The 25544-nt window shown below is 47.0% G+C and overlaps 1 protein-coding gene across 3 annotated transcripts in view; it reads right to left on the reverse strand.

The window, feature by feature from the left end:
• Window positions 1-25544, reverse strand: part of CALCR (calcitonin receptor) — a 147781-nt gene that overhangs the window by 13335 nt on the left and 108902 nt on the right. For all 3 annotated transcript variants that reach the window (XM_027835944.1, XM_027835945.1, XM_027835946.1), the window contains 2 exons: window positions 20706-20797; window positions 7199-7325 (listed from right to left, as the gene is read on the reverse strand). In XM_027835944.1, the coding sequence (XP_027691745.1) occupies window positions 7199-7325; window positions 20706-20797 (219 nt within the window). The remainder of the gene's footprint in view (window positions 1-7198; window positions 7326-20705; window positions 20798-25544) is intronic.

Below are 25544 nucleotides of genomic sequence, written 5' to 3' on the forward strand. Positions count from 1 at the left end.
TAGAATTTTGGGAAAGCTAGATGTGATTGGCTTCTGGTGATTATTGAACAGCAATCCTAAGGTACACACTTATTTTTAGCATCTCACAGATAATTCATACATGATGGTAAAAAGGCAGAAATATTAAAGTCGCTCTTTACATGCTAAAACATACAATTGTGATCCTCCTGAGTGATAAGAACAAATGGAGCGTGCCCTATGGTAATTAAATAATGACATCATGAAAATGAATGGGTTAAGGAACAAATCATAGAAACAGCAAATTATCATTATCTTAAAGAGACAGAGGACAATGAGATAACAGAACACAATTTATGGAATGCAGCCAAAGCAATTCTTGGAGGAAATTATATATTTCTGAACACATATGAACAAATTGGCAGGGGGATCTATCTAATCATTTAACAGGCAATCTAATAAATGAATTAATGAACTTGTCCCCTTCCAGGTGACTGTGCCCTGGGGCCTACTCTTCTGATAGGTGAGTCTTTGGCTGAGATCACCATTTCCTGAGGAGCCTTAGTCGGGCTACTCACTTCACTCCTCGCTCACCTTGCTGTACAGGCTTCCCTACCTCTCCACTACATACCGTGAATCCCTGAGCTACTGCCCTTCACCCTCCCCATCCCTTACAGCTCTCCTTCGTGTTTTGTCTTCCCCTACATAACCTTCTTGAGAGCAGAAAATGTCTTATGTCCTCTGTTCTTAGCACAGTGCCTGGCACACAGTAAACATTTAATATGTGTATAAATGTTCTCTCCTTTCTCCTCTCTTCTCTCTCTCTCTCTCTCTCTCTCTCATCAATAATACCAAACCATGGACAAAAGTAGAAAATTTAGAGAAATCAAAAGAGGAATAAAAAGTTGCAAACAAAAACTCTATTGGACTAATAAAAAAGATAAATAGCTGTTTGTTTTTAAAGACCTACAAAAGAAGCAAACCATTAGCTGATTTGATAAAAAGAGGAGGAAAACTTAAAGATCGATTTCCCAATAATGAGGAAACAATCCTCACAGCTAATAGGGAGGAACTAGGGAAAATTATTAGACATGACTACGACAATTATATTAAACCATAACACATCTGAAAACCTAAATGAAATGCATAAATATTTGGGAGAAAAGCCAGAATTATACTCATTTCCCTCCAAATCCATCCTTTCTCTAGACTGACCCATTTCTGTTTGTGGCACCTCCGTCCTTCTGTAAACCAGGTCTCAGCCTTGACTCTTCCCTCTCTCAACTCCTACCTCTTCCCAGTTGCCAAGTCTTGTTAACCCGCTGTCCACCATATTGCTCATATCCATCCCCTTCTGTCCACTCACCCTGCTCTTCCCATAGTTCATGTCCTCCTCGGACCATTTCGGCAGCCTTCTAGGTCGTCTTTAGTGTGTCCAGTCCTCCTTTCACACAGATGCCAAACTGATAGGACTGAAACAGAGACCTGACTTGGCTTCAAATTCCTCAGCAGCTCCCCTTGCCCCAGGGTGAACTGCAGATCCTCTGTCTGAGTCTCATTCCCACTTGTCCTTCTGGTCTGGCTTCATACAGATTCCCTTGACACACTCTCTGTTTAAGTCCAGCTGGTCTGCTAGTGCATGGTCCTCCTTCACGCCTGGAGCACAACCTTGCCTCACCTTTGGCTCCTGGACCCCAGCTCAGGGGCCATCTCTGTATGGGGCCTTTCTTTCTCCTGTTAGTAGTGTTCTTGCCCTCACACAGTTACTTTGTATTACTTGGTGTGTACTTTGTATTTCTTATCTGTGTAGGAGAATCCTACTAGCAGATTGAATACTCCCTGGGGGCAATGACTTTTTTTTTTTTTGTCTTTGTATGTACCTTAAATACACTAGGTGCTATTAAGCTAATAATGTTTGTTGAATGAAATAAAAAAAGTACAAAACCTCAAATTAATAAAAAGAGGGAAAAGAATCTAAATGATCCATCTCAGAAAAAGAAATCAAGGAAGATATAGATGAATTCCCAAAGAAAAAATCTCCTTGTCCAGATGCATTTACAAATGAATTCAATTAAACACTTAAAGAGCCACTAATCCCTATGTAACATAAGCTGCTCATAGAAATAGAGAAAGAAGCACTTTATCAGACTCCTTTTCTGAGACAAATATGATCCTGATGCACAAACTTGGTAGTGATAGAACAGAGAAAGAAATCTTTAGACTAATATTACTAATGAATATTGATACTAAAGTAGCAAATAAGTCATTAGCAAAAGGGTATGGCTACATATTAAAAATATTCATTATAAACACATTACCTTTGTAATTAAATAATCATGAATGCCCAATACTGACTGTGGAACAGTAGAAAGAGTGTTCCATGAGAGCATTCTTGATGAGAGAACATATTTCAAATCCAAGATTACTACTTGTATAACCTTGAGAAAGTCAGTTAACTTTGCTGGGCTTCATTTTCTTGTGTAAAATGTAGAGTTTATAGTTAGATAACTTCTAATGTCCCTTCCAATTGTAAATGTTTGAAACACTTAAGAAAGCAATACAATACTTAATCATTACTGATAAGAATGGAAATCACACAACTATATCAATAGATACAGAAAAAGGATGACAACAGTCAATACTCTTTATGTCAAATCCAGTCCACCCTCCACTCAGCTACCAAAGTGATCTTTCTAAAGCACAGATCTGACCATGTCAGTATGCTCCTCAAAAAATCCATTGGCTCCCTAGTACTGCCAGGACCCAATGAGATTCCTCTGTCTGGCTTTTAAAGTCATCACAAGCTGGCTTCTTCCTCCTTTCCAGTTTCTTGTATTTTACTGCTCTGCACATTCCTGAACCTAATATTCTGTCTCCTAACTACCTGCTTTGTCTCTGGCTATCTCTCACGGCTAGAAACCTTTCCCTTCTTCCTTCTGCCTTTGAGCTTCCCTGAATTACTTCAAGCCTAGGTAAAATCCCACCTTCTTCAGGAAGCGTTTCTCACTCTTCTTACCCCATGGATGCCTTCCCTGTGAGATGACATGCCATCAATCCTGTATAGTTATCTCCCCCATCATAATGTGAGCTTTAGTGTTTCCATGAAGGAATTTCTTCCTGGTATTTCTTGGGAAATTTATATGTTTTTCTAACTCCCAAATCCCACTGAAAAAAAAATGTCAGGAAATTGGATAAGTCTTCTGTGAGAATTGAAGGTTAACAATAAACATTGCTGGTTTGAAGGAATCCATTGATACTAAGGCAAAAGCAAAAGCAGGAAACAGTGATATATAGAGGATTCATATGATCCAACTTCACATCTCCCAGTAAGGTGAACAACGCTACACAGAATAGTATGTTAAAATGGCCAATTTAAGGACTTACTTTGCTTCCAAAACTTGTTACTTCTTGGAACGCTATTCATAGGATTTGTATAAAGTATACTATCCACGTCTACTTATTAATATTTATTTTGTTTGCAAGAATGACTCACCAACAGAGAGGGCTTACTTATTCCATCCAGTAATCATTGCTGGCATTTTCTACTGTTTGATTATTTGCTATAGGCTACAATTTTTTGTAAATATGATTAAAATTAATATTTCTTATTAAACACTGTTTAGACAACCATAACAGTGGATAAAGAGTATGAAGGATCTTGGAAGTGTTTTATGAAAAATAAAGGAAATCAGTCAGCTCATTGCCAGATATGTTTTAAATCATTGTCACAATATAGTGACTCATAATAATAAGCCATGCATTTATATTAAATATTTTCAGAAACTCTCTGAAATTTTTATTATAACCCTACCACAGAAAAATGATTCATTATTTATTATTATGGTCACTCATTATTATTTAAAAACATGTAAATAAAATATTATAAAAAAATAAAATAATATGATTTTGGCAACTCCCAGGAATTCTGATTTCTCGCTCTCCAATCTTGAAGATTAATATCTGTTGAGAATTGCAAACACTAGTGAACTCCTTGGGGGGCAGGGACCTTTTTTTTTGCTCTCTCTGTATTCTTTGTATTTATTACAGTGTCTGCACCATAGAAAGTGCTTAATAAATGGTTGTTGACTAACTGGGAAAAAAAAAAGAGTAAAGGAACTTAGATATGATCGAAAGCATTTATCTAAAACGAAGACCTGGCTTTGTTTGCAACAGAGAAACAGGAGAAGCCTCTCCATAATATCAGGATGAAGCAAAAAAACAACAATAACCAAAAAAGCCAAAAAAAAAAAAGAAACCAAAAAAAAAACCAAAAAAAACCCCAAAAAAAACCAAAAAAAGAATCTGTGCTCTCCATTCTTTTTGAACAATAGTGATAGCAAAGCTGAATAGATCAATGAGATAAGCAAGAGAAATGAAGGAGCAAGTGTTGGCCTAGAAGATGCAAAGTTCTCTTTAGGTATCTGTGGATGGCTTAGTGAACGATTCAGCCTGAGAATTCCAGAGAATCACTAACCCCACCCCCTCCTGAGGCCAAGAATTGCTCCAGTAAAGTCCCAGGATACAAAAGAAATCTTCAACAATGTCAGCTTTCTGTACATTGCAAACAGAGAAAAGAAAGAAAGGGAATTTCCCTTAAATCAACAAAATTCACCAAACATTTGACAATAACCTATTAAGATAGAAGAGACTGGAGTCATTCACCTCCAGCTGCTCTCCAGACTTTCTCTACCATTGCCCCAACCAGGCTCTGGCTGCCTTGCTCCCTGCCCCTTCCCCCCTAGCCTGCCTCCCTCCCCTTTTAGGGGTTGTATTTCCTCACTAGAACATAAGCTCCTCGAGAACAGGGACTGTCTTTCTTTCAGCTTGTATTTGCCTCCCCAGTGCTTGGCACAGTATCAGGCACATAGTAAACGTGTATTCTTGTCGCTGTAGTAAATAGAACCGCAAACTACCCTCCAGATGTGGAGGAATAAAAGGTCAAGAATATCAAGTGAAATAATGGAAAAAAGGAGGAATGGAATTTGACATGGCAGACATCAGCTCTATTACCAACCAGTGATTACCCACATTTTCTTGTACTGGATAAACAACAGCTGAGGAAATTACTGAAGTAGATTAGAGGAGCAAGGCCTAGCTAGACACAGACACTACAACAAGCCAGGGTTTGGTAAACCCAAGGACACAAACTCTGAGGTACACAAACACCCCGTTTGACAACAACATCTGGGAAAGCTGGGAAGCACTTGAGTGGAAAAGAGCTTGAGATCAACGTCTTACACCAGAGGCAGCTGAGACCTGAAGGCCTCCCTGGTGCCCTCCCCGGAGGAAAATGTTTATTCCACGAAAGAAATAAAAGTACAGAAAATATCACATTTTAAAATCGTCAGTATGTGACCCGCAGGCATCCTTATGTACTAGTCTGACACCATCGTTTTCCTCCATATACCAGCGTAACTTTCAAATGGATAAACAATCCATAAAATGTTACCACAACAAAATTCTTATAGAAGAATGGTAGATATTATTATTTTATTATTACCTATAAGCAGGGTAAGATTTTTTTAAAAACCATACCGGGTAGAAGCAATTATAAAAGGTAAAATCAATTCCCTCTATCTAATTTATAAGCATTTGCACAAATTAAATCACCATAAATAAATTAAATGAAAAAAAACCTATCAAATGATAAAATATTTGCATGCAGTTTCTCTAATAAAATATTATTGAAATAATAAGTTGAAATAAATAATATATTGAAATAAAAGTTCTATAGGGGATTGACACAAATCTATAAGAGCAAGAGCCTTTCACCAATAATCCTGACCCCAAAATAGGAAGTTTTCAAAAGAAGAAATATCAACTATCAACAATCAAACTATCAACAACCATGTGAAAAATTATCCAATATCTTCACAGAGATACACATTGACTCATTTACATCAAAACAGCAAAGATGGAAATGACTACAAATCCAGCACTGGAGGTGCTGTGGGAAGACAGGTGCGCCAACTCACTGCTGGGTGAAACTTTGAATTAGTCCAATCGTTCACTAAGCCATCTGCAGATACCTGAAGAGAACTTCACATCTTCTAGGCCAACACTTGTGCCTTCATTTCTATTGCTTGTCTCATTGGTCTACTCAGCCTTGCTATTACTGTGTTCAAAAAGAATGGAGAGCACGGATTCTTTTTTTTTTTTTTAACTTCATCCTGATATTATGGAGAGGCTTCTCCTGTTTCTCCATTGCAAACAAAGCCAGCTCTTCATTTTAGATAAATGCTTTTGATCATATCTAAGGTCCTTTACTCCTTTTTTTTTTTTAGTTAGTCAACAACAATTTATTAAGCACTTTCTATGGTGCAGAGACTGTAATAAATACAAACACAGTTACGTAAAAAAAAAGTTATTAAGTTGTTCACATCCTTTCAACTAGAGATTATGCTCCAAGGAAATTATTAATAGCCTGTTTTTTTTTCTTTTCTTTTCTTTTTTTTTTTGCGAGGCAATGGGGTGAAATGATTTGCCCAGGGTCACACAGCTAGTAAATGTCAAGTGTCTGAGGCCAGATTTGAACTCAGGTCTTCCTGAATCCAGGGCTGGTTCTCTATCCACTGCACCATCTAGCTGCTCCTGGAAGTTATTAATAGCAAGAAAAGACCCATAGGTACAAAAACATGAATGGGAGAAGGGACTAAAGACCAGTGGATAAACATCTAGCAGACAGTACCTAGAATGGAGTAAGCGATTCAAGGACATCACCAGAAAATGTCTGTGACCCTCCAACATAGAGCCTGTGATGTTCCCTCCCCAATGATACCCCGGCCATACATGTTCTCTAAACAGATGTCTCTCGATATGTGTTTTCTAGGTGCTTCCCCTCTTCCTACTAATGGTATATCAATGTATGGGAGAGCGTGTCCCAGGTTGATGAGAAAATGCTCTTTTGACAATTTCCCTCTGCGCCAGTTCATTAAATGCCTTTGCTTTGAATTAATTCTATCCTAGGACTGATGTGTAAATATAAACACACTGGTAGGGGCTTCTCCACGATGGTTTTGAGTGAATGTGGACTCCCAGAATTTCTTGGATCGGGGTAGCTTCTCAGGCAGAGTCGTATGAGAGAGGGTCCCCCGAGGGTACATTGGGATAGTCTTAATAGGGCAGGGCTTAAAAGCTGGAAGCCTCCATTTGCTGCTGCGTTCTCCCTCCCCTCAGGCTCAAGCCAGACCTGTTCACAGCAGCGTCTTACACAGTAAATTCAGGAACATGCAATGCTTACAGGGTCTCTTTTCACGAGGTCAGGGTTGGGTACCACCGCAATCAGGTGGACAATTGTGAACAGAGAGTTCAGCACGTAAGAGAAGAACAGGTTCTTATGCAGTGTGGTCCTCTGGCAGCTGAGGCTTCTGAAAGACAGACAACATGGGGGTCGAGTCAGTGTCTGGGAGCTGAAGTCAGAGCATGCTGGCCCTCGCCTAACCTGCAGATGTCTGGGCTCCTTGTGGGGTTTCCCAGTGCTGATGGTGGAATCTGAATAGCACAGGGTGCTGAGAAGGAAAGAATCCAGCTTTGCTAATCAGCAGAGCCAGATTTAAGGCACAGCTTTTTCATTGACCGTGTAGTCCTGGGGAAGAATGAAGACTATAGGTGTCCAGGGGCAGCTAGCTGGTGCAGTGGGTAGACCACCAGCCCTGAAGTCAGTGAGTTCAAATCCGGCCTCAGACTAAACACTTGACACGTACTAGCTGTGTGACCTTGGACAAGTCACTTAACCCCAAATGCCTCACTAAAAAAAACAAAACAAAACAAAAGACTATACGTGTCCTGCCCCTTTCCCGAGCCTGTGGTTGAGGGTCCATAGAAGCCGAGGATTGAACCCCTCCCGCTCTCCACCAGAAAGCTCTGATGCCCTGCTGACATGCACATGAATAGGGGGCAGCTAGGTGGCGCAGTGGATAGAGCACCTGGAGTCAGGAGGACCTGAGTTCTAAGCTGGCCTCAGACACATAACACTCACTAGCGGTGTGACTTTGGGCAAGTCACTTAACCCTAATTGCCTCACCAACAACAACAAAAAAAAAATGCACAGGAACAGCTCAAGCTCTGAGCCCCAACCCTGCTTGCTTCAGAAATGAAAGATGATGAAACAAAGCATGAAATAAATAACGAAATAAATACCCATGAAATGAATCAGGAAGGTAACTTGAACAAAGAAGTTGCCAGAGCATGAGGGCAGTTCATTTTTTGGCAGCCAGCACTCCCTTCCTGAGTGTGTGTGTGTGTGTGTGTGTGTGTATGTGTGTGTATGTGTGTGTGTGTGCACACATGGGCAAGCACACCTTCTGTGTCATTGTGCATATCTATGTATAGTGTGATAACCTGAGTTCTCTCTAATTAGAGGCCACATTCCAGAAATGGAACCCCTCTAATAGGGAAAAAAAAAGTCCAGACATATAGCCATTATAGACTATGTGAGCTTTCTATGATCTAGGTGTGTGTGTGTGCATGCGCACATACAAGTGCACACACATGTTTGAGGAGGGGCCTTCTGAGGGTTCTCATCCCAGGAGAAAAGGGGCCTGGATGCTAAATAGTCTGAGGTCCGAAGTGGAGGGGTCCATCTTCCTAAAGACCAGAGACACTTCATCCATCTGGATGGGAGATTTTATTTAGGTAAAGCCACCAGCAAAGGGGAGTGGCTCCCTCCCTCCCCCACCCTCAGAATTTCTCAGAGGTTTCACTATGATGATGTTGGCTTTATAGATAAGGAAACTGAGTCTGTGGGGGATTAGGAGAGTTGCTTGGGGGTTTCAGAGTTAGTGTCTAAGGCAGGATTCCAATTCAGATTTTGGCTCCAAGCCCAGAGCTCTAACCACTATTCTCTTCTAGCTGCCCTAAAAATAAGGAGTGCCCACCTCAAGCCTGGGTCTGTCATTCCCAGAGAGAGGCTGGAAGCTCATTCTGGAAAAACTGAACCCCTGAGGAGTCTTGCCCTGCCAAGCCCATTGGTTGGAGGCGGCTTGAAACTTCGACCTGGCGCCCAGCCCAGACAAGACAGCTGGTCTGGGGCCAGAACAGAACACCACTGGGACTTGAGCTGGCCGAGATTGTCAGACACTTGGTGTCCAGAAACAGGATTCTAAAGAAGAGCCTTCTGTATCTTGGAAATGCACCGTTAGGGAGTTCTGCTAAGCCTTCTTTCCTCCTTACTTGCTTCAGGTGCAGCTGGGGTGTGACACAAAAGGTGTGAAGCCTGGAGGCGATGGGCACTCCCCCACCCGGGCAGCGGTGGAAGTGTGAATGCCACGTCTGGCCTCTGACTGGGAAGAGCTATTTCCGTTAGGGCTCCCGAGGACCTGTGGATCACAGGCCCGCCCCAAAGACAGACTTGGCAGGAGCCAACCCCGCCTTGTACGGATGGGGAACCCCAGGCCCAGGGAAGTGAACCTGCCCAGATTTGCACAGCTCGCAAGGGGTGAGGCTGGCATTTGAACCAGGTGTGCTTACCACTGTCTCCAGGCATTCACGTGGAGAGTCCTTTGGACCATTCTTGGGTGCTTATTTTAATTTTCTCATTTCAGGGATCCTGCCACCCCTCCAGACTTTTTATGGGGCCGAGCCAATGAAAAGGAAGGAGGAAAAGCCTCCACTCCCAACCACAGATCACACTGGGTGGGAGGAGATCTGGGGAGCAAGAATTCAGTATGTGTCTGACTCAGCCAGACCCTGGCACCCCAAGCTCCATGGATTTTTCCCTTGGGAAGCCCTTTCCCAGATCAGACCTGTCAATTAGCAGCAGTTTGGCTCCAAAGGAGGAGAGAGTGAGTGGGAAGACGCAGGTGCAGGGTAAAGGAAAGGACCGTGGCTCCCACGGTGCACTGGGAGCTTGGGGAGGAAGGTGGGCGAGGGGGAAGCTGAGAGGCTGCGGACAAACACCCCCGTCCATCCTCAGAGCGGAGCGCCCCGCTCCCAGGGCCGTGGCAGGATCAAATGAGGGCCTAATTACCAAGTGTTTCCGCACAGCGCCTGCCACAGAGTAAGCACTCTATCAATGTTATTGATTGTCGTTATCGTGGGCAATAGATGAGGCTTCCTGCTGTGCTGCGCTCTGGCCAGGCAGATCATTTCTGGAACCAAAAGCGTTCCTCTCTGTGCCCCTGCTGCTGAGGGCTCGCAAGGCAGCTGGGCAAGCCCCTCCTTCCTCACAAGCCCAGGCCGCCTAGAGCTCCTCCTCCTTGGGAAGCAAACAGCTATGACCTCACCCTGGGAGCCAGCCCTGCTAGGACCAGCACAAATCGCCAGCATCTGGAGGAAAGCTCAGGATGCTCTGACAAGAGCTGAGCTTCTCCCAGTCCTGGCCATTGTCACGGATGTCAGGGTCTTTCCACCCGCATTTTGTTCCCATCTCAATGCCAGGCTCCCCTAAAGTACTGTGGAGCAGAGAGAGAGAGAGGGTGAGAGAGCAGGGGCTGGTGACAGCTGGGGCGCACATCACCGTGGTGCTGGGCAAACACTTGGCCTCAGGATTTCTGATGGGAGGTATCTGGCAATGAGCTGAGACCTGATGGCAGCCATTTCATGGTGGAGCCTTCTGCAGCCCCCACCAGCTGATAGATGAAAACGCCGTTTTCATTTTCCAGTAATGAAGGATACAGTTGCAGATCAGAAGATAGTCTGTCCCTCGAGTGGGGCGATGCCTGCTTCCCACCTTTGATGTTTCCTGCCTGTATGACCTTGGACAAGTCTCGTCCCCTCCATGGGCCCCCATGTCTTCACCTGTAATTGGATTAGGTGTCCCTTCAGGTCCCTTCTAGCTTTAGAGTCCTGTACTTCTTTGATGCTTGCCTGTGATGATGTTTTTGCAGACTGGTGGACATGCCAGCTCCCCCAAAACATGCAGAAACATGTAACACACACCATATACAGTGGAAAATAAAGTTGTTTTCAGTTGTGTCTGACCCTCCATGGCCCCATTTGGTGTTTTCTTGGCTGAGATACTGCAGTGGTTAGCAATTACCTTCTCCAGCTCATTTGACAGAAAAGGAACTGAGGCAAACAGGAGTTAAGTGACTTGCCCACGGTCACTCAGTAATCCCGTAAGTGTCTGAGGCCAGATTTGAACTCGGGAAGATGAGTCTTCCTGACTCAAGGCCGGTGCTCTGTGCACTTTGGCGCCACCTAGCCATCCTATAATGCTTACAGGGTCACATGAATCGCAACATGTCCATGGCCTCATACGATGAATGTAACGATATGTTACCACCTCGTGTCTACAATGTAACAACCTGAGGTGCAGCGCCATCTATCCCTCCCGTCAGGTCACAGGCTCAGCGAGGGGCTCATAGGCATTTCATGGCCTAGGGAGTGCCAGCCCTGCTAGGAGTCCTTCCCCCCTCCTGTGTCTCCAAGGCAGCTCTCTGGCCACATGGACCTTGTGAACGCAGCCAGCTGTGACCTAGGAGCTGTCCTAAATCCCTTGGAGCAGGCTTTTCAAGACATCGTGGGGGCCAGGGAGGGGCAGGGAACCTGAAAAGTCAAACAGCCTGGTGTGGCGGGAGGACAGACTTGCAGAATTGGAAGGGACCTCATTCAGAGGCACCTGATTCAACTGGGACCCTAAATGCATACCTCCTGGACCCCCTCCCCACAACAAATGGTGGGCTGGCCTCCCCTTGAAGGGCTCCAGTGAGAGGGAGGTCACCCCTCCTTCCAGGGGGCCCAGTCTTTAGGATGACTCATTGTTGGAGTTTTTCCTTGCCCTGAACCTCAGTTTGTTTCTCTGCACCTCCCTTCTCCCCATGCCTCTACAGCCCCAGTTCTGCCCTCGGCACCCAAGGAGAGCTAGCCTAGCACCCCTTGCCCGCCACACCTGGAAGTCAGAAGTTGGCTCTTATGTCCAGCCCAGCACTATGATTCTCTGTGCAGGCTGAGCATTATTCCTGCTTTCTGCTAGGACTCAGATGCTAAGATTCCCAGGGAGTGGTTTAGTCGGTCAAAAATCAAGCCTTTGTTACTAGCTTGCTCTGTGCCAAGCACTGAGATCTGCTCTTTCCTGGTCACCTGCCCTTAGGAATTGTCTGGCTTTTCGATGGCCTTTCTGGACCAGGATGGCCCAGGCTGACCAAGCCCTCCAGCTGGGCTCTGACCAGGGCAGAGAACAGGGGGACAAGCACCTCCCTAGGTCCTCTGCCTAGTACTTCCACTATACCCCCAGATCAAAGGCTGCATCTAGTCATGCCTCCCCCGCCTGGGATGTGTGAAGCTGAGTGAGCCTTTACACTGCCCATATCAGCCGTCACCTCAGTGGGCATGGGTCAGTGTTCTGTCCTCTTCATCTCGTGCTGCTGCTGACTCTGGGGTGGAGGGAGGCTGCATTGTTGAAGGCTCTGCCACAGGTTGGCATTCTCTGTGGCTCTACTCTCAGGACAGAGCTTAGGAAAGCTTTGAATGCATTTCTCCAGGCCAAGAGAGGTTGCTTTCTGAGGTCCAGCCCGACTCAGAGGGGGAAAGCCAATTGCCAGCAGACTGGCCACTCAGTGAGGAACTCTGGCTGGACAAAGCATAAAACAAAGAAAAATCCCAAGTGCCCTCAGTCCTGTGTAGCCCCTCCTGCTTCTGGGAGGGGGGCGCCAGCACAAGGACAGAAAGGGGTCAGGGGATGCTCAGAATCAGACAGACCAGTGACAAACGTTAACCTAACTGCTGGAATCCGAGATGTCCTTGTCCAAGCTCTAATGGATGGACACACACTGGAGGAAGGAAATTATACGCATTGTGGCCTTTTCACTAGAAACATTAGAGGACAGAGAGAAGCAGGAACCCAGTGGGAAGGTAAAAGCTCTCACTGGTTCTCCTCGGAGGATCGAGTGTGGGACCTGGCACAGCTGGGTTGACTAGCTAGACAGAGGCAAAAGGAAGCATCATTTCATGGCACAGCTGGTCATCACAGAAGTGTGACCTCAGAATTGTGACCAAGAAAGTAATCGCAGCATTGGCACCAACACCTGCTGCAGAAGATGAACAGAACAGACTCACTCTACCAAGGGCCGGGTATTCTTCGGATGAAATCCATGCATGCAGATTTGATAGGGACGGCGATGTAAAGACAGGAGTAGGTGAGGATAACAAGAACGAGTCTGGAAAATACGGATCAGGAACAAGGGCTCTGAGAGGACAGGCCTGAGGGAGGCCCAGAAGCCTCTGCTTTGCACCTTGTGAGTACTCTGAGACAAAAATCAGAAGGCACTGGAAGCAGTGCACGCCCCACACATTCACATCCTCTCCCTGTGAAATTGTTACAGTTTGAGTTTAACAGATGGGAAACAGCTTATTATTTGTGGGAGCAAACCCTGGATGCATGCACTGGCTGCAGAAAAACCCACTGACTTCATGAAAGCTCACAATTAGCACAAAGTTAGAAAAAGGGTGAACGTGAAAAAAAATTGCATCGCTATCCCCAAAACAACTCCATGCCATTCCATTTAAACAAGGTTTTGATGATGAAAAATGGGATATAGATATGAGTGGACATAACACACAGACTACGTTAACTGTAAAATGAGCCACTGCCGGATCTCGGCCAAGAAAACCCCAAATGGGTCATGAAGAGTCCAACTTGACCGAACAACAAAGCATTAACTCCATGATGCAAATCAAGTGCCTTAACAGAGACCCAAAGACCCAGAAAAGGACCTCAGTCAGCCAGCTCTTGGGTTACTCAACAAACAGACATGGCAGCCGGAGGTAACCCTGGCTAGAATTTAACTTGTTTGTAAACTTTGTCGGAGAAAGACGATTCTCTGAGCATCGCCTCCTAAAACAGAGAAACAGTAGAGAGGAAACAACATTTTAAATAAAGCTTAGCATGAGACTCAACTGAAGAAAACCACCCTACGGGTACCGAAGAACGGAACAGGCAGGAGAACACGAAGCAGAGGAAAAGAGGAAAGAACAAAATCCTCTCCTCCTCCCCTCAGCTGAGGACAATGGAGCCTCCGAGGCCCTGCCGGCTTCCAGCCAGCCCAGCCAGGGACGCATTTCTTTTCTTCAGCCACAGCTCACCCCTTCCCCGTTTTGTTTAGCTCTTCCTTTCCGCGGCAGCCTCAGCTCGTCTTTCGCTTCCATTCTTCAGACGTTCTGACGGCAGGAGCCTGCTTTTGTACTCGGCCCCGTCACCTGTGCTTGCTGCTGTCTTTCGTGCAGCTCTTAGAAGTCAAAGCTGGGTGGGGTATCCCTAACCCTCTGAGCAGGGACCCCTCACCTTCTATGTGTCCTGCCTCAGGCAGCAGGCCGGCCGTGTCTTCAGTCCTTTCTTCTCAGAGCTAGGGTTTTAAAAGCTTAAAATGAAATACCCAATAAGCTATGTGTAGTGAGATAAAGATGTCCCTGTTTTCCCCATCTGCGTCCTCAGGCTCTCTGAAGCCTACCCTTGACCTGTGGGTGGTCGGTAGGCTCTAGACGAGGAACTATTGTAGAGCTTCTTCAGATATCCTGGTGCCGTCCTCCTTGACCCTGCTGTCCGCCTGGAGGATTCAGCTTGGCAGCCCGTGGCTGCCATGCTAATGCTTTTCTTCAGCTCAAATCCTACTTTCTGCAATAATCTCCCTTAATACTGCTAATGCCTTTCCTCTGTAGATTATTTCCAACTTACCCTGTTTGTATCCTGTTTGCACATCATTGCTAGCATCTGCTACATGCCAGGCACTGTGCTAAACTTGAGCCTTAGAACAACCCTGGGAGGTAGGTGCTATTGTTATTCCCATTTTACAGATGAGGAAACTGAGGCAAACAAGGTTAAGTGACTTGCCCAAGGTCACGTAGCTAGTAAGTGTCTGAGGCCTGATTTGAACTCAGGTCTTGTTGACTTCAGACCCAGCACTCTATCAGCAGTGCCACCTGGCTGCCCCATCGTCGTGCGTCGTCTCCTTCCCTAGCCTGTGAACAGGGACCGTCTTTGACTTTCCTGGTGTCACCAGCGCTCAGCATAGTGCTTGGTACATAGTAGGTTTCTAATAAAGGCTTGTTGGCTGACTGCGTGTGCTCCTTTTGGATAAGTTACACCCTCCCTGAGACACATTCCAGTCAGTCTGATTTCTTTGCTTGCAGTGTGTACGCCGTGCACTCGTGTACAGAGATCTGAGGCAGGCTCAGTTCTTTGATTCTTGCCTTCTTAGAATTTCTGGGCATTCCCTGCTATGCTCCTGACCCTGAGGTTCTATAGACTTAGTTCTTGGACATAAAGAGGTAATTTTCTTCTTCCCATTTCATTTCAGAGCAGGAGCTGACACTGGAAACGCTGGAATGCAATTTCTTGAGTTATTTGACCTTGGACCCGTGATTTAGGCTCTCTGAGCCTCATTTTCCTCATTTGTAGAATGAGCGCTTGGGCCAGCTAATCTCTGCAGCCTGTCCCAGCTCTCAGTTCTTCCCTTATTGAAATGGCTGTCCCTTGGCATTCAGCCACAGACCGTTCGAAGGGAGGGTCTCATGCTGTAACTGCATCTTGCAGCCATGTTCCAGTCCGAAACCTTCCTGGCTATGAACATGCCTTGAGATGGATGGTGCCCTGGCTCCTGTGGTTACTGAACCAAAGGGCAGGAGGGGTGCTTGGCATCCCCCTTGTGCTGCTATCAGGGGCTGACATGACACCCCTGTAGGTCAAGCGCTGTGGAGCTATCGCTGGTGATGCCAAGGGCTCGGGCAGTCTTGCTGCTGCGTTCACTTAGGTTAGTCCTGAGAGCACAGCCTGAGCTATTCTTCAGCTCTGGGCCCCGGGGTCTTATGCTCAGTAGTCACTTGCGGAAGGGAAGGCAGGACAGTGGTGCTATCCACTACAAGGTTACGTCCGTCCCACGATGACAGCTCAGAGTTACGTGAGCTCTGCTGCTCCCCTTCAGCTGAGAGGGCGAGCTGGGAGTTGAGGGTGCAGGGAAGTGAGGGGCTCATTTGTGTCACTTTGCAGAACGGTCTGGGCCAAAAGCTGCCCGCAGACTACTCTTCCATGTCGTGGAGATTTCCATTGCTTGAACCCTGTGAGAGCATCTTTCTTGAGATGATTAGAATTGATATTTTCCTTCTTTAAGTTTGGAGTCCCAGGAAATGGTATTTTAATATCTGTGTTGGGTTTGGCAGATTATAGAAATCCATGTTGTCTCTTGGGGTTGGGAACGCTACTCCTCCCTCCTACATAACGTCGCATAATTATAGAGATGTTCAGAGCCAGAAAGAAAAGAGGAGAAAAAGGAACAAAGACAGGCCTCCCCAAGAGGCCTCAGGGCAGGGGAGCCTATTTTGAATCACTGCTGGGAATAACCAGCCCCTCCCCCCCAGCACACGTGTGGGGTGGGGTGAGTGGGAGACTTGACATGCCCCCAGAACCCTTTTCTCTCTATTCCTTGCAAGGGCTGTGGATTAATAAAAGGAAAGCATAAAATGCTGGTCTCCTTCCATCCTAAATACAAGTCAATGGCACCCATCGCCAACGTCAATGGTTCATCTTGCTACCGCTCAGCCAGGGACCTCATTCAGAGATCAACGCCTTCCTCAGTTTCAGAGCCATCTCAAATCCACTCAGTTCAGTATACACTTAACCACAGAGGGGGTTTTTAACTCCCTCACCTTTCACTAGTCCTTGACCCATTAGTCCGACCTTTGTAAGTGCCTGATAGATGCAGAGCCCCATGCTTACATAAAGTCTGCCTGTGTGGAGTGGAACTCTAGAGGTGGCCTTCAGCACTCCTTAGCTTTCATCTTTCATGTGTGTGTATGTGTGTGTGTGTGTGTGTGTGTGTGTGTGTGTATGTGTGTGTGTTTTAGGCACAAGTCTGCCAAAAATAATCTTTATTCATTTTAACATTAATCCATCCGAACCATTTCTAGCTTGGAGAGATGTCTAAACTGGCGTCTCTTCCCCACACTGTCTGATAAGACTGCGCTGCTAAACGACTTAGGTAACACTTTGAGTAGTCTTTGTTTGTTTGTTTTCAGCTTTCATCCTCCTGAGTGACTTCAGCAAGGGACTCAGGTACTCCCAGGGCGCTTCCATCTAGAAGCAGGAGGGCTGCACCTCTAAGTCATGGCTACGGGGGCCCACTCACTCTTGGAGCCTCCCAACTCTGATCTAGAACAAAGGCTCTCGGTATGACTTTCCCAAGCTTGCCTTCCATTGAAACACATTCATTTCTGAGTCCAGACACTCTAGCTAACCTTTTGGAGTTCTGTCATGACCCGAAATTGTGCGTGGTCCCAAAGGTAACAGAAGAGGAGAACTGAGATGCGGACAGTCTCTTAGAGACCCTCCCTTTGTGTCAGTGAGGAAGCTGCCACGGAGCATGGGTGACCTTCCTCCCTGAGGCTCTGCCTTTTGTGAGGGAAGTGCGGCAGGGCACCTGCAGGATGTGGATGCCCAAATAGAAACAGCTGCCTCTGGCACTTCTTGCCTCTCTCCCCTGAGCTTGCTACAGTTCAAGAAGTCCTGGTCATGTGACCTTGCCATAATGGAGTCACTCCTCCCCAGGGATGGACAGGCATTGCCTACTGCTTTTCTCTTGGCATATGATCAATAAAGACAATCAAACCATACGAAACAGCAATAAACAATAAATATTTAAACATCAGCCTGTCCCAGACTCCTTCAGTCCACAGACCAAAGATGATCAGTTTTGAACCCAGGAATTCTAGGAAAGATACAGTTTGAGCTTATTCAGATCCCCATGGCCATGCCACCATTGAAGTGAAAACAATGGTATTAATTAAAGGTGGCAATGCAATGATAGCCAAGAATTTTCTCTCTCCTCCCTCTCTTCCTGACTCTCAATGCCTCTGAAATGTGCACAGATGAAATATAAGGATATGAGGTTACATAGAAAGGGCCAGAGCAGCAGTTCTCAAAGTGTGCTCTGGGGATCCCTGAGACCTTTTTGGGAGGTCTATGGGGCCAAAACAGTTTTCATAATAATCCTAAGTGGTTTTAATGTCTAATGTGGTAATTATCAATAGGTACAGCCTAAATAAACAAAAGCTCAATATTTTTTAAGAATGTAGATGAGTCCTGTGACTTAAAAGTTTCACAAGTGTTGGGTTCAGGAAATGCTTCCATCACCTGACTTTGCTAGTGTAGCACAGACCCTCTAGAAGGCAAATGGAGCAGTGGATGGAGCCCAGTGTGTGGAGCTCAACATCTTGAGTTGGGGTCCCGCCGAGGCCTCTTGCAACGTTGTGCGGGCTGGCAGCTCACCTAACCTCTCTGGGCCTCAGTAAAGCCAGGAGCTTGGACCAGATGACCTGGGAGGTCCCTTTTGTCTCTAAAGCTGTCATTCTGGTACTGTCTATAAGAGCATTTCTCAAGCCTCCCTGAGCATCTTGGATCTCCTCAGTTCTAAACGCTTTGAAGATCTGATCCTCTTCTGGTATTGACTACCATGGATCAACAGATTCAGGGATCACAGAACTGCAGAGTGGGAAGGCTGCTGCTCCCCACTTCAATGTCCTCACAAATGGCTGAAGAATCCTTCTGCCTGTAGAACCCCAGAGCTTCTAAGGTGGCCTGTGCCACCACTGCGCTGCTCTGATTGGTTTGGAGCCCAAATCTGCCACACTGCAATTTCCACTCATTCTTTCCGAGGGTTCTCCAGGAGCTAGCAGGAAGGTCTAAGACTTCTTCCACATGGGGAGCCTTCAGCTATTTGAAGGCAGCTGTCTGTATCCCCTAGACTGATTACGATCCATCTCTTCAATCTTCAGGCAAGCCTTGCTTCTGAGTGACCATCCTGATCGCTGTCCTCTCTGCTGCGTCCTCCAGCCATGGTCTGACTACAGACTCAAGCATCTCTTGTTCAGGGCACTGGGCTGCTTTCTAGGCAGTGTAGGCTTGTATCACCTGTTTTGGGCTGCCATGTTACCTGGGGAAGCCCAGTGGGTTCTGTATTCCCAAGGCTGGAGGGAGATCCAGATAGTCATTTTCCCACATCCTCAAGGCTGAGCTGTTCCTTGTCTCCTCTGCCCTCTGGGGTCATATAGAGAAGAGGAGGAAAAGAAGGGTGATTCTCCCACTGTACCTCCTCAGGGACCCCATTTCTCCCCTCCAAAGATTCCAGATGCAGGTGTGTGGGTTCGGGGAAGTGATCGAGTGTGTGACCCACCTAGATGGCCCTGTGGGACTTATTCCCATTCATCCCAAGTTATGTTAGAAACAGACAAGCTCTTTACCTCACTCTTCCAGGTGCTTCATACCCCATTTCTCCTTTACCGCATGGGAAATGCCCCCTCATGCCCCTTTGGAGCAGCACCTTTCCCTCTTGCCCCTCAAGCTTGAACAACATTCCCATGCAGCTGTGGGCAAAGAGCCAAACTCTTCTGCCCTCTTTTCTCACTACTGTTATAGAAGCCCAAATAATGACTTCAGTGACAGGTTTTTAATAGAAAATGTGTGAAAGCCACGATGATCTATTTATTCATTGTTACAAAGTATAGGTGAAAAATGAGCCACGTCCCCAGATGAATCCCACATGAATCGCTTCACCTGCACACTCTGCTCCAGACTGGTTGTGATTATTGAAAATTCTCTCATTGTAATTCGAGTAATTAATCCCCCACGTCATTTGCTTTATAAGCTTTTGACTTTTCAAAGCTAACTTCACGAAGAGACCCTTTCGCCTCTTTATTTGTGCATTTGTGTGGAACTGGGGAGTTTGCAAAATGGAAAACTCTCCCTCTAATGACTTGTGGGATTCCAAAGCTCCTTGTAAATGACACTGGCTCCCTGTTTTCTGGTTACACAGCTCGGCCAGTGGGGGAGCTGCTTCTAGCTGCTGGGTTTGGGGGAATTTTCCCCCATGTGCTCTTGTCTTCACTCTTGGTGCTTTCAGGTACAGGGGAGAAGGGGCACCTGAAAGCCAGCTGGTCTCTCTAGCCGGGACAGAGACTGCTTCTCTGGCCATGTGCAGCCAGGAGGGGCCTTCCTTAGAATCAGGAGATCAATATTGTAAATTCACTAAAATTCAGAATCACTAAATCAGATAGACGCCCTCAACATACTCAAAATTATTTAAAGACCTGTGTTCTTCATTCGTGTAAAATGACAAGACTCTCTGAATTCTGCATCTCTCTTCAGTGAATCTTTTTCTTGGAATCCCTTGGAAGGGACTTGAGTAGCTTCCTAGGCCAAATCCTACCCAAAGCACAAGACAATTCCAATGAGGATCAGGCCCCTTGGGGGGGGGGGCAAGTGCTGCCCTCCATGGCCTGGGGCCAGAAGGACAAGGATGAAGTCTTTCCTGCCCTCAAGGAGTTTCCTCATCCAGCCCCTGCTTGAGTTCCCCCCCCTCTTTCCCCAGGCAGCCCCCTTCCACGTGGGAACAGCTCTCACCATTGGAAAGTTTTCCTGACACTGAACCTAAAATCTCTCCGCCTCACCCCTTCTGCCCTTCGGGGCCAAGCAGGAGAAAGCTAATCCCTCCTTCCCACAGCATCACTGCAGACAGCTGATCCCAGCTGTCATGCATCCCCCACCCAGTCCCCTCCTCCTCAGATTTTATAAGCATCCAGCCAACCCTGTAGGGCAGGCCTGAGCTGTCCCTCTCCACCCTGGGCTTCAGCTCTCCAAGGTCCTTCCTAGAATGGTTCCTGGTATCCCCTTCCCTTTGTGGTCTTACTGAGGAGAGGAGACAAGGACAGAAGAGGAGGAAAAGAAGGATGAATCTGCCACAGTGACCTCCTGCTCCCCCCTTCCATCCCCTCACCCCCTGGCCAGCTTGCCAGCCGCCTCCCCAAACCTGGAAAGTACTCACTTGAAATAAAACAAGATTCCAAGGGAGCCAAGGAGAGAGGCGATTGACAGGGCATGTCCCACAATGGCCATGTAATAGAGGATGTACGCCGCCTGAAAGAGAAGGGAGCAGTCACTAATGCCTGTCCAACCCGCCAGCCCAGCGAAGGGCCTTACCCTTTGAAGGGCAGCCCTGACCCCAGCCCTTCCTAGGGAGGCTTTGTGGGCTACCACCACTCAGTCCCTCTATGGCCAGAGAAAAACTGGCCTCCCTCGTGACTCCCTGCGGGGCATGGCCCCTCTGAGGCTGCCTGGGGAAAGGGGTTGGAGGTGTGGGGGTGGGGAGTAGCTCACTTTCTAAAGAGTCTGCAAAAGCTATTTCGACTTTCACATTACCCCCGCCCCAGCAGGGCATGCTTGGATTGCAGAGAATGATCTGGCGCTGGCAGACCACTTTGCCTCTGTCTTGACATCTTGCCAAGGTCCTGCCTGGGAGCAGAAGGGAGGCATGAAGGAGCCTTGGCTGTGGCCACAGGCTTCTGTGCCCTTGCTGAGCCTGTGAATTAGCTGGCTGTCACGCTCAAGAGCTGTGGAGCTCTGGGGGAAGTGGGCTTCTCAGCTCAGCTGTTCTTCATTAAGTCTGGTTCTGTTCCACCAGAGGCCTCGATTTATTTCTTCCTGCATACTTGGTTGTGAGAGGGCTTAAAAGCCTGTCTGGTTTCTTCCTCCCCCCACCCCGACTACTCCTCCATGGCACCTTCTAGGGTCACAGCTGCTACAGGAGCCAAGCGGATCACCCACCCTGCTTTGGCACCAGCGCCTGGAGAAGGGGGCACTTCCTTCTGGGGCTCAATGGTCCACCATCAGCATCTGCAGCTCCCTTAAGGCAGGCCACTACTCTCTGCCTTCCACTGGCTTAGAGCCAACCTTGATGTATTGGGAAGAAAACATGTCTCCCTGGCAGGTTACTGGGTAAGACCCTTTTTCCCCTCTCCGGACCTCAGCTTCACCCCCTGTGAAATGAAGGGACTAGCCTGGGAAACCCTGGATGGCTCCTGAAGACTCCAGATCTGTGGTCCCTTGTCCACCTTCCTGTCTGGACTTTCACTGGAAAGAATGAACAGTGATACTGGTCCCAGAAGAACAGTTCGCCTGCATGTGGCTAAGCCCCAGCTTTGCCGGGACATTCATCTTCACCAACTGGAGCCGCTTTTCAAAGTTAGCAATGGGCTGATGGACAGGGCAGGAATCTGTTCTTCGAATCTTGTGACTTGGGGTTGGACAAAACTTCTGGGAGCAGCTTGGTGAAAGTCACCTGAGGCCCTGGCCAGCACCACTGGTCCCATGTCCCCACCTGCTGGCCTCCTTCTCCAGGCCTTCCTGGATGGCGCTGCATCTCATTCCCGCTGGGCCTCCCCAGGTCATCAGCAGCTCAAAGTGCTCATAGAACACAGCAGCATAGTAGGAGTAAAGGCAGGGAGGGGAATAAACAGACAAGCGTGACTGCAGGGGACAATGACAGCTGTTCAGACCCTGATTGACCTGAGGGATGTGAGGGAAGCCAAGGTCAACAGGAAGGTGGGGCAGGGGAGGCTCCTTGGGCTTGACTGGGCAATGGCTAGGGAGGGTGGGGGAGAGGCAGAGCCGCTTACTGGTTTCTATTTTTTCTCCCAAGGAGACTGATGTTTGGTCCAGGGAAGACTGAACTAAAAGCCTTAACAGGGAGTTGCTAGCCAAGATAAAAGGGGAAAGCAAAGAAGAGCCCTGAATTCTCTTTGTGAGATCAAGTCACGTGACCCAGACACATTAATGCCATCTTTGAGTCCTGAAAGAACTGGCAGATATGATTGCTTCGAGCTTTAAATGGTAGGGCTGGTTCAGAAAATAAGGCCCCAATTTTCAAGCCAGAATGAAAGAGAGAGAGAGAGAGAGAACAGAATCTCCAAATTATGGGCCAGTGAGTTTGACTTTCATTCTTGGGCAAATTCCTGAGCAGATTATTAATGGTGAACTCCAGCAAAAGAAAGCAGTGACTCCAAAGAACCACAGTGGCTTCATCCAGAGCAGGGCATGGCACACTCAACTGTTTTCCCTTCTTCATGGTAGACAGGTAGATGAGGGGGATGCTTTAGGAAAGAATTATTCTAGTCTAGGCAAGACATTTTACAAAATATTTTATGCTATTTTTGGGAAAAGATAGAGAAGTGCAGGCTAGATTCAGTTGGGTAGACTGGAACTGACTGGCTGAGTCTAAAGCATGGTCTTTAATGATTTGACTTGTGGGCGGTGTAATGTCCAAGGACTCAATAGTCTTCTCAGTGACTTATAAGAAGACAGAGAGGTCGTGCTTATCAACCTCCCTCATTTGATCTGCCCATCCCAGCTAGGTACAGTCCCGGATCTCTCCTTTTCATGGCTAAGCTCCATGAGAAGGCTGTCTCCCCTGAGAGTCTCCACTCCCTCTCCTCACTGTCTTCTAAGACCTCTGCCTTCTGGCTCATGACCGCGTCACATAGCTGAACCTATCCTCTCCAAAGTTACTGATGACCTCTTCATGGTCAAACCTGATGGCCTCTTCTCAGTCCTCATCCTTTTTGACCTCTCGGCAGCCTCTGACGTAGTCGGTTGCTCTCTTCTCCTGGTCCTGTCTCCTCTCTCTCCTCCTCCCTGCCTGACTGCTCCTTATTCTCCTTGGCTGGATCTTCCTTCAGGGTGTGGCCACTAACCATGAGTGTCTCTCAGGCCTCGGTCCTGGGCCTCTTGAGTCTTGCATCACTAACTGCCTATTGGATTTCTTGAGCTAGATGTCCTATCTCAAACTCAACGTATCCAAAACAGAATTCACCTTCCCTCTGAAATTTCCATTTCCCTTCTTCCCAGATTTGCTATTACTAGCAAGGGTACCACCATCTTTCCTATCACCCAGGCTTGCCACCCAGGTATCAACCTCACACCACATATCCAATATTTCTGCTTTCACTATGCCTCTTGTGTTCACCCCCTTGTCTCCTCTGGCACTGTCGTGATTCTGGCACAGGCCCCTGTCACCTCCTATCTGGACTATGGTAATGACCTCTAGTTGGTCTCTCACTCCAGGCAACGCTCTGTCTGTCTGCCAAAGTGATGTCCTGAGGTGCGGGTCTGATCGTGCTCCACCCCACCCTAGCCTTGCCCGCTCAATAAACCTCATTGGTCCCTGTCACATTGAGGACCCAAAATAGGCTTATCTTTAACTTTTCAAGCCCTTCACAACCCGTCCTCTCACACCTTACTCTCCTCCACATATTCTGTGATACAATGGCACCAGCGTCATCACCGCTCCTGCCCCACAACCCTCTACATCCTGATTCTACGCTGCCTTTGGCTGTCCTCAAGCTTGGCACACTCTTACTGCTCCATATCCTGGCTTCTCTGGTTTCCTTTAAGCTCATCTCAGATCTTGCCTTCTTCAGGAAAGGCTTTTTCTTAGTCTCCCTTAATGCACATACGTTCCTGAGGCTGTCTCCCATTCACTCTGCATACATCTCGCTGGTCCATAATTGTTCGCAGGTCGTCTCCCCCATCTGAATGTGTGAGGCCCTTGAGTCCCTTGAGGGACCATATTTTGACTTTTCTTTGTATTTTTGCCACTTAGCCTGGTGCCTGTTCACATACTGGTGACTGAGATTCTTCTGATCCCTTGGAGGACGGCAATCCTTCCATAAAAGGCACCCTCGTTGGAGAGGAGAATGTCACTTTACCGCGGTCCTGCTCTGGAGTGTGCCTGGTTGGTCAGTGGGACCATTATTGCCTTTGCACAGTTTGGGACCTCAAATGGCCAGGAATTCCCTGCCTTTTGGTGCAATCCGGGTCAAGCATGCCAGAGGCACCAGGGGTCTGTGCTCTTGTCCTATTAAGAGATAATTGGGTCATATCGCTGTTTGGGGACTCTCTTCACTGGTAGGTCCACTGCCATGGGAATAATTGGTTTTTATCTGAAGATGACAAAGTTTCAAAATTGGTAATATATTTTCTCTAATAATGAATAATAAATTTCTCTAACAAATTCTAATAATATATTAGTAGAAGCCATTAACAAATATATTTTAAAAACAAACCTGTGCAGTCCCATCTTCTTCCTTGAGGACTCAGATTTATAGCACATTTTCCTCTGCAGCTCTTGGAACCCCAAATATCCGTGAGAAGCAGGGCTTTTTCACAGGTCAGTTCTCAGATTAGTATACTGAGTACATTTCTCACCAAGGGAAGGTATTTGGGCCCATGCAATCATCCACTTGTCAAGATGCTTCTCCTGGTGTCTGTTCTCTCTCAGCTGGGGCCCCGCTTCACATTCCTCCCTCAATCTTTGCAGTCAAATCACCAGGAATCAGTGTCCAAGTTGGGTGGGAGTGGGGCCTGCCTCCTCTTTGTCCCTCTCCTGAGGCCGTCTTGTCTATTCTCTCTCAGCTGGGATCCCATTTTATGCTCCTTCCTCTTGGAAGTGCAGTTTGAGTGGAGATGGGGATCAGAGATATTCTGGCTGACCTGTCTTCAGCCTTCTTCTAAGACAGTGTTGGCTTTGATTTTTGCTCTAAGTTGCTGACGTAGGGCTATGGCTGGACAGCTCATTCCCTGACTGCCCCCCTATCAATCGCTAGTCACTTCTGATCAGTTCAGATAGCACTGATTTCATTTCTGTGAAGGACGACCTTGGATGTTTGCCATGCCCAGTGCTGTCTACGTCTTCTCTGGAAGCAAACCTTCATGAAGTTACAAACACGAGACTTCTGAGGCATCCACAGCTCTGGCGCCTCTTTAGTGTCTTCATTCTAAATCATGTCCCTCAGCCCACTGGGTCCATGTCCCTCAGCCCACTGGGTCC

This window comes from Vombatus ursinus, unplaced genomic scaffold (assembly GCF_900497805.2).
Source record: "Vombatus ursinus unplaced genomic scaffold, bare-nosed wombat genome assembly UNPS02014817.1, whole genome shotgun sequence".
Lineage (NCBI taxonomy): Eukaryota > Metazoa > Chordata > Mammalia > Diprotodontia > Vombatidae > Vombatus > Vombatus ursinus.